Source organism: Homarus americanus, unplaced genomic scaffold, assembly GCF_018991925.1.
Source record: "Homarus americanus isolate GMGI-L3 unplaced genomic scaffold, GMGI_Hamer_2.0 scaffold11022, whole genome shotgun sequence".
Lineage (NCBI taxonomy): Eukaryota > Metazoa > Arthropoda > Malacostraca > Decapoda > Nephropidae > Homarus > Homarus americanus.
The window spans coordinates 7,862,892-7,884,120 of NW_024737068.1; the positions used below are offsets into that span (position 1 = coordinate 7,862,892).

General features: G+C 41.4%; 1 protein-coding gene across 1 annotated transcript in view; it reads right to left on the reverse strand.

Annotated features, from left to right (window-relative positions):
- Positions 1–13,198: 13,198 nt before the first annotated feature.
- LOC121872933 overlaps positions 13,199–21,229 on the reverse strand; it is a 143,994-nt gene continuing 135,963 nt past the window's right edge. Inside the window, exons 5-7 of the mRNA XM_042376067.1 lie at positions 19,161–19,279; positions 16,678–16,864; positions 13,199–14,139 (exon numbers count right to left, since the gene is read on the reverse strand). Of these exons, the coding sequence (XP_042232001.1) occupies positions 13,994–14,139; positions 16,678–16,864; positions 19,161–19,279 (452 nt within the window). The 3' untranslated portion in view covers positions 13,199–13,993. The remainder of the gene's footprint in view (positions 14,140–16,677; positions 16,865–19,160; positions 19,280–21,229) is intronic.

Sequence of the window (21,229 nt, forward strand, 5' to 3'; positions counted from 1 at the left end):
TTTCGTTCGTCAAGTCGACCAAGAGATCGGGAGGAAGACATCTGAAGACCTGAAAGATGAACTGGAACGCCAAAACAGGTGGATGAAGATCGAAGAAGTCATTAAGATAAAAGACTATACTCATGTTTTTAAGATTACTTTTGAAGAAGTGTCAATGGCTGAGAAAGTTTTACAACAGGGCTTTCTAATATTCAACATGTCAGTCACACCACATCAAATAAAGGAGACATTCATCAGTCTGCAAACTTGCTTCTCCTGCTACAAATATGAAGAACACACAACGAGAGACTGTCCGGAAAAAGAAAAAAGTACTGCTCAGATTGTGCAGGCGACGACCATACCTACACTGAATGTAAGAATACACATGTTGGCTGTCTCAACTGTAAGAGAAACGGGAATGCATACATAGGACATAGGACGTTAGCAATGGCATGCCCAATAAAAAACACATGATAAAGTACAAGGAACAAGAAACAAGGAAAAAGGAACAAGACAAGAAGGATACGACATACGTCGAAATAGCCAAGAGAGCGGTCCAAGAGGCTCATAGACCAGAATCCACCATATTAAACTTAAGTGAGCCAATACATGATAAGGTAATGATTAGTATGATCCATGCACATTTGCACAATATCATTGCACCCGGATCATACAATGAGGAATTAAGGAAAATGTTTAAATTGAATAGCCTACCAGAGATGATATTTCCAGAGAATCCACAATCCGAAAAACTATTTCAGGCAACATACGCAAGCGAACTGAGAGAAAGACTACAGCTAGACAAACAAAGGTTTGAGCAAGGAGCAACAGCTGATACACAAGGAACACAAGCGACTGATAGAGATCCCAGACAAATGACTAGAAGTGACAAAGAGAAGATAGAAATAACAAAAGGACAGACTACAAGACAAAGGAGTAGGAGGAGAGAAGATAAGATGGAAACTGAACACAATATACAACCTGAATCTGCTGAAGATATTGGATTAAAAGTTATCACTACAACAAAACATGGAATCCCAACATCGAGACCAACAGGAGGGACAATAGTAAAAAACTGTGAAGGAGGGATATACAAGTGGACATATCAAGAAAAATCCCTAAGTGAAGATTACGTCTGGTCACTAATTACTACGGACAAACTAAAGATTACGACCAATGACTTTAAAATAGTAGACCCGTCAGAGTTTAGAAGAGTCAGAAGCGGGAAACATGTCCATGTAATCCAGTTGCCTCTGAAGATGTCTTGAATAAAGACGAAAGCTAAGGTACTCCGTTGTTTCCATTTTCCCGTGTGATTTTATCAAGATTTATCTTATCCACGTTTTCATTGTGGATTTACATGAAAAAAAAAAAAAAAAAAAAATTATATATATATATATATATATATATATATATATATATATATATATATATATATATATATATATATATATATATATATATATATATATATATATATATATATATATATATATATAGAGAGAGAGAGAGAGAGAGAGAGAGAGAGAGAGAGAGAGAGAGAGAGAGAGAGAGAGAGAGAGAGAGAGAGAGAGAGAGAGAGAGAGAGAGAGAGAGAGAGAGAGAGAGAGAGCCACTCACCTAGTCGGGCAAATGAAGCGTGAGATCTACCCCTTGCCTACTTTGTCCACACACATACTAGCAGTCATCTGATTAAATCTTAAAGTAGCAGAGCAACAATCCACATTAGCTCCGGATCTCCCAGCAGTCATCTATAGGCACCGTAGGGGGAGGTCACACCCTCTCGCTCCTCTGACCTGACCTGGTTTCAGCGCTGTATGAAGCTTGGTACAGGTGTGAGAAGTTACCTTGTGTGCCTTAGTTATATCTGTACCTCGACCCTATAAATGTGGACCATAACCAAACTGTATAGAGAAAAATACAGTGTGGCGTTGAGAGACAGTGAGGAGGCACCCGGGCCTCCGCCATTAAAGTTGAGGTCAGAGGTCAGGCACTGAGACGCCAGCGACTCGCCGCCTACCTCCCTCGCACCGTAAGAGGGTTACGCCTCCCAGCCACCGCTGACTGTCTGTGTGCCATACACCAAACCTATATTTCGCGCATTGTGAAACAAAGTGTAATAGTGACTTCACATCAGTGTCAGTGAGCTATGACCATGTGTAAAGTGGCTTTTGTGAGTGTAGTGCAGTGATCAATGTGACAGCTGCTGGGACTCCACAATGCCCCCACACTTATGCCCATATTCCACGCACGTGGTACCGTAGTAAAAGCTCTTCGACTATAAGTCTTGTCACTCCACCATGTCTTAGTCGACCGATGAAGACACCGCTGATCACTCTCCAGAACAGCAGCAAGGAGAGTGTGATACAGTCAACAGTGATCTTGACCTTGGAGATGACACCGACGCCATGGAGGGATTTCAAATAGTCCAATCCAAGAAGCAGAAGAAGCTACAACGTGCAGAGAGGCAACGTGACCAACAATTGTCCTCTCTTTTCCCTAAAGAGCTTCTTTCCAAATATAATACATAATGGCCAGTGTTAATACCAGACAGCGATACAAAGAGGTAAAGGTGATGAGTTGGAACAGCTCATTCCTCAGAAAACGATACCCTGACCTACACCACAAAGTTGTGACTGAGGACATCGATATTGTGTGTCTGCAGGAGTGTCTCACACCTAATGGTAAGCCCCCCACCCAGTCTGCCCAATCATGTGTATTATGACCCTAGTTCTACTCACACATGTTTGATGTTGTTAAGAAGTCACTACCGCATGTACCTCTTGTATCCAAAAGATACCAACTTTCAGTACCATGGGATCACTATCCACCTGGGCAACTCCACACTCATCGTGCTAAACGCCTATGCTCCCTCAGATCAGCTTTCATACACAGATCTCCCAGACTCCGTATATACTGAACCCACAGTCCTAATTGGAGATCTGAATACTAGACACAAGTAATTAGGTGACCCCCACCACTAACACCAATGGTAGGAGACTTATCTCATTACTAAGAGCATATGAAGATGTTCAAATCATTGGTGATAGTGAGCCAACACACATCTATGGCGGAGCTCTCGACAACTCATAGCTCTGATGTAGTCACTGATCTTATGTCTCATCACAAACCAATCCAAGTTAGTATACATGTAGCCAATGCCAACCCCATTGGTAAAAAAAATAACAGACGTAGACTCATAGTAAAGCAAGAACATGAAAACCAGTTCATAGACTTCATCTACGACTGGAACAAAGATTACAAGCCTGATACTTGCTAAAGTATCCATGACGATCTTTTAGCTAGGTCTTATGCATTCTTCCCCAATAATGCCTCCACCAAAAAGAGGAGGAAACGTGGTCAGCTTCACAGGAACAGACCACAGCATTGTTATGATGACCCCAGACTGAAAGAACTTAAGTCATGCCAGGCAGACTGGTGAGGGTTACAAACACCTCAGAACACCTTAAATGCTCAAACTGTTTAAAGTTTCCCTCGGTGTAGTCCGGGAAAAATATTTCAATAGTCTAAACCAAAACACTCCCCTCAGCAAAGCCTGGAGGGACATAAACACAATCAGAGGTAAACAGTAGACACGTCTCCAATCCAAACCCTCTGCAAAAATCGAATGAGCTAATAACAAAGTGGGCTCATGTCTCTAGTTATGACCTGTTACCAACTAGGACTCGAGGACTTCTTGATGCGAAGTCTGTAGAGAGAAGTAATCTTATTAACTTTATGCTGGGCAAACAGCACGATGAGTGTGATGTTCCATTTACAGAGTGGGAGCTTGACGCCGCCCTCGCCAATGGAAGGTCTATTGCCCCTGGGGAGGACGAAGTCACCTACTGTACAATATCGTTAGACTACTAAGGCGTGTGCCGGGCAATCCATTATTGGCATTGTACAGTATGAGTCATGCTGAGGGCCAACTACCCACTTCATGGACCAACAGTAATGTTGTACCAATACCAAAGCCGGGACAACCTGATGCCTTTCGTCCCATATCAATAACGAGGTGCCTTGGTAAAACCTTTGAGAGGATGGTTCTTGGCAGACTCTTATACAGAATCAAAGAACACATGTCTCCTAACATAAATGGCTTCACCCATGGTAGAGGTGTACATAATTGCATTACCACATTCCTAACTGTGCATGGGGATGAAAGGCCCAGATACACCAAATTTCTTGACCTAAAAGCTGCATTTGATATTGCCAATAGTCAAATTATATTGTACGAATTAGCCAAAGTGGATATAGGAGGTAGGCTGTTACACTGGTAAGTGGTTACCTCATTAACAGAAAAGCTGATGCACTGTTTCAGGGCTACAAAAGCGCAGTTAAGGATACGCATCTTGGCACCCCCCAAGGTGAAGTACTTTGTTCAATGTTTTTATGAACACATTGTTAAAGTCAATCCCAGACAGCCCCAGCAATATTACTGTTAGCTATGCTGATGATATTCATATACATACTAAAGCTCATCGTGAAATGCAAAGCACCCAGAACCATGTACACTCAGCTTGTGAGAACCTTGTTGTTGTCATCTCCACTGAGAAAACTAAAGTATTCAACAAACAAGCTGGTAACCGCAAGCGTGGACCATCAAACCTTAAGATAGGTAACAACACTACTGACTATGTCTCTTCTTTTCAATATCTCGGTGTCTCTATCCCCTGTACCTTACCTGCCATACAACAGCTAACCCGCCAATGTACTGATAGGTTAAAACTCCTTAAATATGTAGTGGAGTACAACCCACATTATGGCGCCAATATCAGAATTGTCAAAACAATGTACCTAAGCTATATAAGATCTCTGATAGATTACCACGCACCAGCCCTGGTCCTTCGTGACGGAAAAGGCAATGACTAGCTCGAAAAAATGCAAATAAAGCCCTTAGAATTATTTTAGGCTGTCCCATGAGCACTAAATTACTTAATATGAGGAAAGAACTAAGTATATCCAGTGTCTAAGATAGAATGATTGAAGTCAACCTCATGATAGCCATGAGGCTTTTGCCTGGTGATACAGAAAATATTGCTTCTAAGAAACTGCTAGAATATATGAGCCATGAAACTAGCGAATCTAAATGGATCCAAACTACAACTAAACATATGAGGATGTTTGGACTAGATCATCTGTACAAAGTTGAGACACAGCAGCGCTTCCTGCCACCCTGGCGGACAGTTCCCTTCGATATCACAACACCCAAGATCCACACATAATCCTTATCCCCAACACACTGCCAAAGTGAGAGCTCTTGACCATATACATAACCTGCAGATTGATAATAACATCATAAAGACCATCTACACTGACGGCTCTTTCAGCACGATCTGTGGGAAGGCTGGAAGTGCTGCCATTGTGACGCAGCCTAACGGTAATGTAATAGAGAAAGGAGATAGAATTAATAACTGGGCATCCACTCTACAAACTGAGCTACTTGCCATACTCACAGCCCTGAAACTTGTTGAAGACACTGCCACTGACAGTCTCATCATCACTGACTCTTTATCCTCACTACGTGCTCTTGATACCCTAAACTCACAATGTCACCCGCTTGTCTCTGAAGCCAGACATAAGAATACGTGTCTTGTTGACGGGGGTATCAGGATCAAGCTGCTGTGGATCCCCTCTCACATAGGCATTAGTGAACATGATAGAGTTGATGCCTTAGCTAAACTCGCGTCCAACATGACAATGTTGAGCACAATCTAAGACTGTCAAACAGAACCTTAAAAACTGTAATCAGAAATGAGCTTTCTGATGAATTTGAAGCCAGTAGACAAGTGCAAACAGGCACTAGTCAATCCATTGTTTACCATGATGAGATGTGTTAAATAATATATGTATATGGAGCAAGTAAAATGATCACTAGATTTCAAGATGTTGTAACCGCTTGACTAAGGTTAGGATATAAGTACCTCTGTCAGTATGCCCCTCAGGCAGATGTGAAAAGAAACTAAATGTAAAGTGTGTGGTCAGACATAAGGTCACACACTCCAACTCTACGTCTTAGACTGTGAAAAAATAGAACCTTATATAGATAGATCCAAGCACACTGTGTATGCAATGGCACAGCACTTTATCTCTGGTGACAAGATAGCTGATATACTATATAAGGCTGTTTCCACACTCCGCATCTAGTACCTAATCAAAATTCTATCTACCGACTTAAACAAACAATATATTGGAAAATACTCTGCAACATTCATTGCCATAATATCAAAATCACTGGGGCCTGAAAACACCCTTTGTGGCCTATACTCTGTAATCCTTTTTGCGCTACCGTTCACAGGATGAGTATGGGGTGCACAGTAAACTAGCTGCTGTCCGCGGCAAAATTTAAAAAATTCAATTCACACACCCACACACACACACACACACACACACACACACACACACACACTGTCGAGCAGGTAGGAGTTAGTTTACCCATCCCGTAAGACTCAGCTGAAGACAGATGAGGAGCTGGCACCGTCATGACGCTATTACTCTTGCAGAAGATGGATGAGTGTGGTAAGGCTCACCATGACCTCGCTGGTACCACACACACACACACACACACACGTCTCCGCTAATAGTTATCCGCTGTGAGTTGAAGATGAAGAGCAGCGGCAGGTATTAACGGTGCCTCACCATTCTGGATCACCATCAGCTACTTGACTAGACACTTATCGACTAGCTGAGTCAGTACTTCACCAATCAGTTTAGCCAGTGCTTCATCATCTTGATCACCCACTTACCAGTTGAGTCAATGTTTCACCATCTGTATCGCTTTTATTATAATCATTACTCACTGTTGTCATAGAATACATTATTTGTTTATTCCTTACCTGCTATTTAATTATCTACAAAGTCAAAGATGCTTTTTCTTTTCGTTAAGTTTATATCCTTCACTCTGACATATAAATCTTTATTAAAGTGTTTTCTAATGAGTTTATTATAATATCGTTACCATATAATTTGCTTTTTTCGTTATTACAAGAAATCTCATTCATTATAAGTTATCATCATTATCAGAGGTTGTTAAACTTCTATCCTTTGAGGGAGAATAAAAGAACGGGTCTTCCAAAGGATACATATTTTATTTCATGATACAAAACATTTAGTACATTTAATTTTTGCTCTATATATATATATATTTATATATGTATTAGACGTCAACATTAATATTTATCTATAACTCGGGCAAGAAAACTCCCGTCCAGACCAACCCAAGATGGTTGTGTAGGTGGTCATCTCATGCACCAGCTGGCTATTAAGATGGTCACCTCACTCCAGCTGGTTATTAACATGATCACCTCATATTCCAGCTGGCTATAATGGTGGTCATCTCATACCCCAGGTGGATAATAAGATGGTCACCTCATTCGTATTTCGTGTCGATGATTAGGTAACAACGTCACCTTTCTCTATGTTAAGTTAGTTGGACTCAGGTAACCAGAAGTCGTCTCTACCTGTCTGTTATTCCACCCTTTACCTGTGTTCAAAACGCCTTTGCTGATATTGGCTAATAAGTACATTATACAGGTATTGTAACGCGATGGATTATTGGATCGCGTGATAAGGTGGATTAACAAGTCGAATAACACCGTGGATTATCAGATTCTATTATGCCATGAGTTATCAGGTCTAATGACAGAATAGATTATCAAGTCTCGCAACACGTGATTTAATCATGCCCTGTAAGACAACAGATTATCAAGTCATTGTGAAACGAGAAATTATCAAATCATGTGACACCGTGGATTATACAGGTCTCATATTATTATGGATTACCAGTATGTATAACGTGATGGATTATCCAGGAATTTGTCAACAGGAACAGCATTTACCGGGAAGTGAGTTAACCAAAGCCAAACCCAGACCACATGAAATATTTAATACTACTTTTATGTACGTCCAGGTATAATTAACAAAGGTATATCAATAATTTAGTTAGCGTGATTGAAATCTAATCTACTCATTAAAAAAACAAACATAATTTGTCCAGAGGAAAATCAATGAAATTATAATTAAATTTTTGTCAGGGGAAAATGACTTGTGGTTATTGATTTTGACATACAATAGGTAATTTTGTCTTATGATTCTGTTATAGGTGTTAAAGCTAAATTAATTTTCCACATTTTTATATAGTGAAGTGTGTGGGTCTATAGTATGTAGTATAGTGAAGTGTGTGGCTCTATAGTATGCAGTATAGTGAAGTGTGTGGCTCTATAGTATGTAGTATTGTGAAGTGTGTGGCTCTATAGTATGTAGTATAGTGAAGTGTGTGGCTCTATAGTATGCAGTATAGTGAAGTGTGTGGCTCTATAGTAAGTAGTATAGTGAAGTGTGTGGCTGTATAGTATGTAGTATAGTGAAGTGTGTATGACTCATTATACCCTGTATGTTAACATGTGACAATTACTCCATTGTTACAAGGTGAATGTGGTTTACAGTCACCCATATGCATAATAAGCACACACACACACACACACACACACACACACACACACACACACACACACACATTATTTATCAAATCCATGACTCATACACACATAAATATCTCATACATGTCAGCAGAGTGTGTGCAGTATTTGTTACCTGTACAATAAATAAACTAGAAACTGTCCTCTCTCCCACGAGGAAATAAAGTCAATGTTTATTTCATTATTATTATTTTCCTATTAAACATTTATATATACTAACATTATATAGAATGTATATAACCATGTTAAAGGTATTCATAATGTATAATGTATTCTGGTGGGATTCAATGTATATATTTATAGATGTTTTGTTTTTTGTAAATTGAAGTGTTAAAAAAACATAAGTTTTATTCATCAAATAATTGTGGTTAAAATACAAGTTTAAACTAAACCTGTAGAGGATGGTATATATAAAATTTCACTATATACAGTACTTACAGATGGTGATAAAAAAAGTTTTAATTATATATATATATATATATATATATATATATATATATATATGTGACGATACAAATAATTTATAATTAATTTATAATTATATAAATAGAGATGTAAATGAGTAATAATTTCTTACATCATTATATAAACAGTAAAAAATATCATTAGTTTTAATGCTATATAAACTTATATAACTGGTAACACTTAAATTTTAGCTTGATATAAATTAATTTGCATTGAAGTATCAGTCAAGTCTAATTTAATATAAACAAATAGATGGTAATATCAGTATTAATTAATATAAATAGTTGTAATTAACATATAACATATGGCATTACCTATGGGCTGATAACCTGCACCATGTGGCTATTTGACAGCTTAATTAACTCTGTACAGTATGTATGTCAGGGGGAAACTCATGGGTAAGTAGATAGATAGATAGATAGATAGATAGATAGATAAGCATAGAGAGAAAGATAGATTAATAGATAGATAGATAGATAGATCGACACAAACAGACAGACAGACAGACAGACAGGGAGAAGCAGAGACAGAGGTAGATATATAGATAGATAGATAGAAAGATAGATAGATAGATAGATAGATAGATAGATAGATAGATAGATATAGAGGTAAACAGAGAGCAGAGAAGCGGGATAATTCTTGGATATGTCCTAATCGTCTCACATTCCTTTAACAAGTTTCAAATATTTGCTCACGACACGTTGGCTGTCTCCTGTGTGTGTGTGTGTGTGTGTGGGAAGGCAAGAGTGAGGCAAGGGCAGGAGTGAGGGAGGGGAAGGGCAAGCTACGATAAGAATGAGGAAAGGCAAGAGTGAGGTAGGGCAAGAGTGAGGCAGGGCAAGAGTGAGGTAGGGCAAGAGTGAGGCAGGGCAAGAGTGAGGTAGGGCAAGAGTGTGGCAGGGCAAGAGTGAGGTAGGGTAAGAGTGAAGCAAAGCAAGAGTGAGGTAGGGTTAGAGTGAGGTAGGGCAGGTGTGGTAGAGCAAGAGTGTGGCAGGGCAAGAGAGGTAGGGCAAGAGTGAGATAGGGCAAGAGTGAGGTAGGGCAAGAGTGAGGTAGGGCAAGAGTGAGGTGGGACAAAGGTGTGGCAGGGCAAGGTGAGGTAGGGCAAGGTGTGGCAGGGCAAGGTGAGGTAGGGTAAGGGTGAAACAAAGCAAGAGTGAGGTAGGGTTAGAGTGAGGTGGGGCAAGAGTGTGGTAGGGCAAGAGTATGGCAGGGCAAGAGAGAGTAGGGCAAGAGTGAGATAGGGCAAGAGTGAGGAAGGACAAGTGAGGAGTAGGGCAAGACTGAAGAGGGCAAGAGTGTGGTAGAGCAAGAGTGTGGCAGGGCAAGAGTGAGGGTAGGGTAAGAGTGAAGCAAGGCAAGAGTGAGGTGGGGCAAGAGTGAGGTAGGGCAAGAGTGAGGCAGGGCAAGAGTGAGGTAGGGCAAGAGTGTGGCAGGGCAAGAGTGAGGTAGGGTAAGAGTGAGGAAGGACTGGTGAGGTAGCAAGGTGGTGGGGCAAGAGTGAGGTAGGGCAAGAGTGAGGTAGGGCAAAGGTGAGGGTTGGGCAAGAGTGAGGTAGGGTAGAAGTGAGGCAGGACAAGAGAAACTACTATACAAAGCAATTACTAAAGGAATGTCTTCTCTAATTGTGTACGTGATATATAGAGCCGTTTGAGGGAGTGTTATAGAGCAGTGTGAGAGTGTGTTATAGTCCCGTGTGAGTGTGTTATAGACCCATGTGAGTGTGTTATAGAGCCGTGTGATAGTGTGTTATAGTCCCGTGTGAGTGTGTTATAGACCCATGTGAGAGTGTGTTATAGAGCCGTTTGAGGAGTGTTATAGAGCCGTGTGAGAGTGTTTATAGACCCGTGTGGATGTGTATAGACCTATGTGAGAGTGTGTTATAGAGCCGTGTGAGAGTGTGTTATAGTCCCGTGTGAGTGTGTTATAGACCCATGTGAGTGATAGAGCCGTGTGAGTGTGTTATAGAGCCTTGTGAGGTGTATAGAGCGTGAGAGTGTGTAAGTCCCGTGTGAGTGTGTTAGACCCATGTGAGGTGTGTTATAGAGCCGTGTGAGTGTGTTATAGAGCCTGTGAGTGTGTTATAGAGCCGTGTAGAGTGTGTATAGCCCGTGTGAATGTTTATAGACCCATGTGAGTGTGTTATAAAGCCGTGTGAGAGTGTGTTATAGAGCCGTGTGAGGTGTTATAGACCCATGTTGAGAGTGTGTTATAGAGCCGTGTGAGGTGTGTTATAGAGCCTTGTGAGTGTGTTATAGAGCCGTATGAGAGGTGTTATAGTCCCGTGTAGTGTGTTATAGACCCATGTGAGAGTGTGTTATAGAGCCGTGTGGTGTGTTATAGGCCATGTGAGAGTGTGTTATAGAGCCGTGTGAGTGTGTGTTATAGAGCCTTATGGGTGTGTTATAGGCCGTGTGAGAGTGTATAGTCCGTGTGAGTGTGTTATAGACCCATGTGATGTGTTATAGAGCCGTGTGAGTGTGTTATAGACCCATGAGAGTGTGTTATAGAGCCGTGTGATTGTGTGTTATAGTCCCGTGTGTGAGTGTTTATAGACCCATGTGAGAGTGTGATAGAGCCTGTGAGGGTATAGAGCCGTGAGAGTGTTAGTCCGTGTGAGTGTGTTATAGAGCCGGTGAGTGTGTGTTAAGAGCCTTGTGAGGTGTTATAGAGCCGTGTGAGAGTGTGTATAGTCCTGTGAGTGTGTTATAGACCCATGTGAGAGTGTGTTATAGAGCCGTGTGAGTGTGTTATAGACCCATGGAGAGTGGTTATAGAGCCGTGTGATTGTGTGTTATAGTCCCGTGTGAGTGTGTTATAGACCCATGTGAGAGTGTGTATAGAGCCTTGTGAGTGTGTTATAGAGCCGTGAGAGTGTGTTATAGTCCCGTGAGTGTGTTATAGAGCCGTGTGAGTGTGTTATAGAGCCTGTGAGTGTGTTATAGACCCATGTGAGAGTGTGTTATAAGAGCCTGTGAGTGTGTTATAGGCCGTGTGAGTGTGTTATAGAGCCGTGTGAGAGTGTGTTATAGTCCCGTGTGAGTGTGTTATAGACCCATGTGAGAGTGTGTTATAGAGCCGTGTGAGTGTGTTATAGACCCATGTGGTGTGTTATAGAGCCGTGTGATTGTGTGTTATAGTCCCGTGTGAGTGTGTTATAGACCCATGTGAGAGTGTGTAAGAGCCTTGTAGTGTGTTATAGAGCCGTGTGAGAGTGTGTTATAGTCCCTGTGAGTGTGTTATAGAGCCGTGTGGTGTGTGTTATAGAGCCTTGTGAGTGTGTTATAGACCCATGTGAGAGTGTGTTATAGAGCCTTGTGGGTGTTATAGAGCCGTGTGAGAGTGTGTTATAGAGCCGTGTGAGAGTGTGTTATAGAGCGTGTGAGTGTGTTATAGACCCATGTGAGAGTGTGTTATAGAGCCGTGTGAGTGTGTGTTATAGAGCCTTGTAGGTGTGTTATAGAGCCGTGTGAGAGTGTGTTATAGTCCCGTGTGAGTGTGTTATAGACCCATGTGAGAGTGTGTTATAGAGCCGTGTGAGAGTGTGTTATAGAGCCGTGTGGGGTGTTATAGACCCATGTGAGAGTGTGTTATAGACCCATGAGAGTGTGTTATAGAGCCGTGTGAGTGTGTTATAGACCCGTGAGAGTGTGTTATAGAGCCGTGTGAGTGTGTTATAGAGCCTGTGTGTGTATAGAGCCGTGTGAGGTGTGTTATAGTCCCGTGTGAGTGTGTTATAGACCCATGTGAGAGTGTGTTATAGAGCCGTGTGAGAGTGTGTTATAGAGCCTTGTGAGTGTTGACATATAGAGTGAAAATTGTGTCAAGATTAAGGAGAAGACCCTCTTGGTTTCCTCAATAGCTCTTCTCCGTCAATGGTAGTGAGTAAGTAAGTGACATTACCAAACTCACGTATTCAATTGACACACTTAAGTTCAGATTACATGAACTCACTTTTATATTTAAGGACAGTCATAATCAGTGGATTTGGTAGGTTATTGAAGCCTATCAAAGAGAAACAAAAAAAATTATCCGTCAGTTGGTAAGTCAGTGACAGAATGGGAATGTACAGCCACTTACGCAGCTAATGTTCAAGTGTAAAATAGTATTATTATTTATGGTGAAACATCATTACTATAATGTAGAATGACACCAGTGTAAATTAGAATGATTCATTAAATATAAAACAAAACAATTTAATTTTCCTAGAGAATTATAACAATAATTTTTGACAATAAGATTAAAGATAATGATGATGATGATGATGATGATGATGATGTCGTTGATGATGATGATTATGATGATGATGATGATGATGATGACAAGGATGGCGATGATAATGATGGCGATGGCGCAGTATAATCATGAAGGATCACAAAACACAAGTAACATGACTGGTGAACACTGTAACACGGGGATGACACTCCTCGTCACTGGCCTTCCACAGTAACTAAAATTGTTTACTGCCACTGGTCTACCTCCACACGCTATCATCATTATCTCTCTCTCTCTCTGTCTTCCTCTCTTCCTCTATCTCTCCCCCTGTTTCTCTTTCTCTTTTCCCCTGTCTCTCTCTCTTCCACCGTCTCCCTCTTGTCTAGAGTGCCAATAACTTTTCACTGGTCAACTTATCACATCGTCCAATACAGCGTAAAAAATGTGAGCATCTACAACAGGACCACCACACTACCCACTACGAGCTCGTATGTCCTGGTGCGTCACTCCACCTCTGGTCAATATACAAAATATATTCAATAAATAAGTTTATCATGAGTGTGGACATGTAACATCGACCCTGTTCACCAACATGGTTGAATGTGCTCACACTGGCAAAGGGTCACATATTTCAACAATGCTCACACTGGCGAAGGATCACACATTTCAACAAGAGTTATATATTTTCTTCACTACATTTAACCAACCAGTTATATAATAATTTTGTTTCTATAAAATATATACTGAACTCGTCACTCATATGTCACCATTATCACGAGTTTCACCACTGGCTTGAGCCGCCCTTCAGGAGGTTAAGGTGGTGGTGCAGGTGAGTGGGGACCCCGGCGGTTGGATCAGGTGAGCAGCGGTAGGTGAGGGTGGAGAGGTCCTGCCACACCACCCAGCAGCCACCATACCATCAGGCACCACACCACCACAGTAGAGGTCACTGGCCGGGTGTGTCCTCCGCCCCCGTGGTACATTGCTGCCGGGTGTTCTCCTGCAGGGAAAGATAGCTTAGTGTTAACTACTTCACACACACACAACACACACACACACACACACACACACACACACACACACACACACACACACAGAGAAATTTGAGGAACAGAAATATATACACATACGACATAATTATACATCTTATGTAATTTTAACTGAGGTACAGTACATAGACATACAAACAAACACAGCCTCAAGACACACTGATACACACAGGTCTAAAACACAGTCACATACACCCACACCTTGTCTTGGGTACACAGAGAACACAGAACCCAGACACACAAATACAGTACACACACCTACACACACAGCTCTGGGACACACACATACCACATACACACAAATACACACACCTACACATACACAACTCTGAGACACATAGACAGCACTGAGATACAGACACATCCAACAACAACAACAAAACATATACAATATATACACTAATTACCTGGAGGTATCGGGACGATGAAGGTTGATGTTATACTAAATATATATGAGAATACGACAAAAATCTCACCCCTTGTACATAGATGAGGAGAGATATGGATGGATGAGGAAACACTCAACTCGGCACAAACTTTCCTCTGTGTTAAATCAAAAGTAATTAATTGCAAAACTTGGCAGGAGATTCTCATCAGCTCAGAGATAATAGCGCTCTCAAGGAGGAAAAAACCGTGATGACACATGCCTTCTACAGTGTACTTCACTAACTACTGTACGCTCCAATAGGGTCAGAGGGTTAAGGTCATACTCATCCCAGCTTGTATGTTCATCTTGGTCATAACATGAGAAGAGAGTTTATATATATATATTTTTTGTTCATTCTCCAGTCATGCTGTCATGGTGCATTTTTTATTCAGTATTCTGACCATTAAACGGCAACAGCTAATGAACGGGTCATGGGGACTGTATATACCTAACCTAACCTAACCTGTTGTCTCGGTAGGTTTGTTAAAATCTTTCGTCCGTTCTGTCAAATTGTCTAACACAAAATTGTTAGATACCTTATGGAGAGAGTACATGGTGAGTGTAGTGTTTTCATTCTCGAGGTATACTGTGGATATACTTAATGTTTACTTACAAAGCTAAGTAGTATATGTATACCTCCCTGCCTCCTGACGTTTGCCTCTTCACATACTGTACATCTCAGAGCCCTTTAAACACACTCCCTTCATGTTCCACAATTAAACTATATTCCTTTGTCTTTCTTATCAATGGTATATTCAGAAAGAGTAAATTGAATACAAATCATTTATCATTTATATTGTGCTTCAGAGGACACAATGTCAGGTATACTACCCTGGTCCGTCACACAGTTGAAAACAAAATTATACAAAGGCATGTGACCGCCACCACACTCAGGTAACTTAGTCACTGTGAATAATAAATGATCATACATTTCAATAACGTGAAATAAATTGTCATAACGTAAAATTCCAATGTGAAATAAAGCCTTAATAAATGTAATCTGCGTTATTGTACAACACGCGTGGGTCAACAACACTATTAATGAAAAAAAAATAAGCAAACAAACTAATCCATGGCTCACGTGGAAATGTTATCAAAAACATTTATATATATATATATATATATATATATATATATATATATATATATATATATATATATATATATATATATATATAAATGACCTGAAAGTGATTCATTTCGTTCACATTGTCATTTAGTATCACTTGGTATAATGAATGAATCAATACGCCATTTTTATACAAGAATTATCAAAACAATAATGGAACAATTAATGATTTGGGGGAAAATAACAACGACTTATTTAAGAGTTATGAGTGATGGTGCACCCTGAGTGATGGTGCACCCTGAGTGTTGGTGCACCCTCAGTGTTGGTGCACCCTGAGTGATGGTGCACCCTGAGTGTTGGTGCACCCTGAGTGTTGGTGCACCCTGAGTGTTGGTGCACCCTGAGTGTTGGTGCACCCTGAGTGTTGGTGCACCCTGAGTGTTGGTGGTCTGTTTACTCACCACACTCTGTCCTTCGTGGTAAGAGGTACAGTAGACATGACAACAATATCAGTAATGTTCTCTCCTCCCTTCACCGGCTACTTCATGGCACAAGATTCAACAAAACAAAAACTTAAAATTTGATAAGCGTGAATTAATTTTCTTTTAATTAGTACTATTTATTCTTAATTTCCACAACCTTTACCCCCTGAGATAATGTGTGTGTGGGGAGAATATGACCCCTGAGAGATAGAGAGAGAAATATAAGTGTATCAAAGGTAATCATGACCCCTTGACAGAGAGATAAGTGCCACAGTCATAAAACATAACAACAGCTGAGTACACTGACAGTCGGGTGAGTGAGGTAGTCAGTGTCGTTGGCAACTATATAAATATATCCACAGCAGAACCGAAACCATTACAGTGTTCATCTTTATTATGAAAATAAAATCTCAATGATATCGGTTTTTATTCAATGAACTAAACATCAAAGACACAAGAATCATCGTATGGAGATTAATAACTGGGGATCACACATGTAAACATTACTGACCATTAAGAACATGTAGCGTAACAGAGCCGTTGGGGAGACTGGCGGGGGCGCAGCTGTAGGCTCCCTGGTCCCTCGGGGAGGCTGTAGGGATGAGCAGAGTTCCTACGGTCGTGTCCTCCGAGACTCGCTCCAAGAAGACCCGACGTCCTCTTCCTGACAGATCGTCCTCCACCACTCGCTCCTTGCCCTGATGAGAGAAACTGTATAGTGAAGGAGCTTGTTGAGAGAGAGAGAGAGAGAGAGAGAGAGAGAGAGAGAGAGAGAGAGAGAGAGAGCATACCCAGGGAAACTATAACAATGCTGACGACTTATACTAAACCTATTTGTGTATTTCGTTTCATCATCTCCTCAACTTATAAATCTAAACTAAAAAATAACAAGAACGTTACATTCTTCATATCATGTGTGTTATCTACGACCAGGTAAACGGTACTTAAAGATCCTAGCTGTTAAATCACCACAAAACATTAAGACAACAGTAAGTAATAACTCAACGACTAGTTATCTTTACACTACAAGTCTTCTTCTTCACAGGAAACAAGATAACAAGAAGACAATGTCAAGTCGCACAGTTGTGACGTATATATGGTGTTACTTAAAAGTTTCACAACTTCAGGTCGATTTATGGCGATTTATATGGGACAGTTCCATTAAGTTTTAACATTACGAAGCACAAACTGACACAGGAGGAGAATTTATTGGTGGAAACAAGAGTCATTTTTCCCTCTCGACAAGACCATAAGTGACATGTTTTCACTAGTGGTCATCTGTGTGTTCGATTATATTTCTTCAATATTTTACAAAGAAACAACTCATTTTACATCATAATATATTGTCCTCATTCCTCAGTGTCTATTTTATTCAATGTGGTAATGGCGAAATATATAATACATAAGAAAAACAAAACACTAATATAGTTCGCCATTTCCCCATTGAATAAAATAGACACCAAGGAATAAGAACGATATATATCACTAGAGTCTTAAGAGCTGAGAGTCCTATGTTATATACAGGTATTGTTACCATCATCTTATCATTATCTACAGACTTGGTACACTACTATTACACTCACCTGGTACACTACAACACTCACCTGGTACACTACAACACTCACCTGGTACACTATTACACTCACCTGGTACACTATTACACTCACCTGGTACACTACTACACTCACCTGGTACACTATTACACTCACCTGGTACACTACACACTCACCTGGTACACTACTACAACACTCACCTGGTACACTACAACACTCACCTGGTACACTACAACACTCACCTGGTACACTACAACACTCACCTGGTACACTACAACACTCACCTGGTACACTCTTACTCACCTGGTACCTCAACACTCACTGTTTCTAACACTCACCTGGTACACTACAACACTCACCTGGTACACTACAACACTCACCTGGTACACTACAACACTCACCTGGTACACTACAACACTCACCTGGTACACACTACAACACTCACCTGGTACACTATTACACTCACCTGGTACACTACAACACTCACCTAGTACACTACAACACTCACCTGGTACACTACTACACTCACCTGGTACACTACAACACTCACCTGGTACACTACTACACTCACCTGGTACACTACCACTCACCTGGTACACTACAACACTCACCTGGTACACTACCTCACCTGGTACACTACAACACTCCTGGTACACTACTACACTCACCTGGTACACTACTACACTCACCTGTTTACTAACACTCACCTGGTACACTACTACACTCACCTGGTACACTACAACACTCACCTGGTACACTACAACACTCACCTGGTACACTACAACACTCACCTGGTACACTACAACACTCACCTGGTACACTACAACACTCACCTGGTACACTATTACACTCACCTGGTACACTACAACACTCACCTGGTACACTACTACACTCACCTGGTACACTACTACACTCACCTGGTACACTACAACACTCACCTGGTACACTACTACACTCACCTGGTACACTACAACACTCACCTGGTACACTACTACACTCACCTGGTCACACTACTACACTCACCTGGTACACTACTACCTCACCTGGTACATATTACACTCACCTGGTACACTACAACACTCACCTGGTACACTACAACACTCACCTGGTACACTACAACACTCACCTGGTACACTACTACACTCACCTGGTACACTACTACACTCACCTGGTACACTACAACACTCACCTGGTACACTACTACACACTCACCTGGTACACTACTACACTCACCTGGTACACTACAACACTCACCTGGTACACTACTACACTCACCTGGTACACTACAACACTCACCTGGTACACTACTACACTCACCTGGTACACTACTACACTCACCTGGTACACTACTACACTCCTGGTACACTATTACACTCACCTGGTACACTACAACACTCACCTGGTACACTACTACACTCACCTGGTACACTACTACACTCACCTGGTACCAGAAGATATACTCGGGTTGGATGAGGGCAGCAGAGATGATGCACTTGATGGTCACTGTACTGCCGCTCTTGACGTACATGTCGGGGCCACCAGGTATGTGTACTAGTGGAGCTGTGAGGTGATGAGACGTATGTGAGGTGAGGAAAACCTACAATGCACACCTTGTATTAAGACGTGTTGACATATATAGTTGAACCATGACAGGAAGCGATAAAAAAAATGAGTTACAGAAGAGAAAAGAGAATGAGGAAGGAATGGAGAAGGAGGAAGAGAAGAGGTTAGACGAGAAGAAGGAGGAAAAAAGAAGGAGAAGGAGGAAAAGAAGAAGGAGAAGGAAGAGAAGAGGAAGAAGGAAGAAGAAAATGAAAAAAAGACGAAAAGGAGAAGGGGAAGAAAATAAGTAGAATGAGGAAGAGAAGATGGACTAGGAGGAGGAGGAGAAAGAACAGAATGAGGAGTAGAAGCAGAAGAAGACAGAAGGAGGAAGATGAAACACAAACTTGACACAGGTGGCAGTTCTCACTCGACCGACTTCCAGAATATTTGCATGAAAAGAGCGAGAACTTGTGAATGTCAAATGATGATGACTAGTGTAAGGAGGAGGAGGAGGAGGAGGAAGTGTAGGAAGGACAGGAAGAGGAGAAGGCAGAGGAAGAAGAGGAGGAGGAGGAGGAGGAGGGAAAGACAGGAATGAATGATGCAAGGAGAAACAGTAAACTTTATGCTTGAACGATGAAAACATGGGTGAGGCAAGGCATGGATGAAGCAAGGTATGGATGAGTCAAGACATGGAGGAGGCAAGACATGGATGGGGCAATGTATGGATGAAGAAAGATACAGTTAAGGCAAGACATAAATGAGGCAAGGTATGGATGAGGTAAGGCATGGATGAAGCAAGGCACGTGTGAGGAAGGTAGGGGTGAAGCAAGACACAGATGAAGCAAAAAAAGGTTGAGGGAAAAGAGGAAAGAACCAAAACATGTGATGGACAGGATAGGGGCGGGGTTCTAACAGGATATGGGTGGGGAAGGTACAGGATAGGAGCGGATCACTAACAGGATGGAGGCAGGGCACTCATATGATAAAAGGAACAGGACAGGGGCAGAACAGGGACAGGTTAAAGGCGGCGTATGACAAGAACAATGAAGAGGATTTAAAAAGATAAAAAGGGAAGACGAAGAATAAGCGAGAAATAGAAGAAAAAGCACGAGTGTGATGGTTGTGGTGGTGGTAGTGGTGGTTGTGGTGGTGGTGGTAGTGGGAAGAAAAAGAAAGAGACAGGGAAAGTGAGAGAGAAAAAGAGATATAATTTGAATGAGACAGAGACACGTGCCAATATCCATCACTGGCCAGACTCGGGCAATCAATAATATTCTAATAAATTATGAATTTCCTTCATGGATATCAACTACTGAATGACTCACAATTATTCATAAGGAAGGACGTTTTCCAGACGATCTGTTTGTGAATCTCTTAAGTTGGAGTCACCAGCACAAGATGACTCCAGAATGTGGGTGTGTTAGTCTGGGTGTGACACGAAGGTCTTAGGGAACACCATTGTGGGTGTGTTAGTCTGGGTGTAACACGAAGGTCTTAGGGAACACCATTGTGGGTGTGTTAGTCTGAGTGTGGTGTGAAGGCTTAGTGAACACCATTGTGGGTGTGTTAGTCTGAGTGTGGTGTGAAGGTCTTAGTGAACATCATTGTGGGTGTGTTAGTCTGAGGTGTGGTGTGAAGGTCTCAGGAACACCATTGTGGGTGTGTTAGTCTGAGTGTGGTGTGAAGGTCAGACAATACTTGAGTCACTGAGAATCTATGGAAAAGTTGTTCAAGTCCTCGGGGACGAATTTCAGGGTCGAGCTCTCAGGCAATGCTTAATGGAGTAAAGTCTAGAAGTCACTCGACAGTATGTAATGCGCCTCAAGGGTGTAATCGTCTCTCTTTTATGGTGTATCGACTTGAGTCATCTTCTCAAGTTCGTCCCTGAAGACGACGATACAACCAGCTGGATGTTGTCTGATCTTCTCATCTTCAAAAGAAACCTTTTATGGATATACAGAT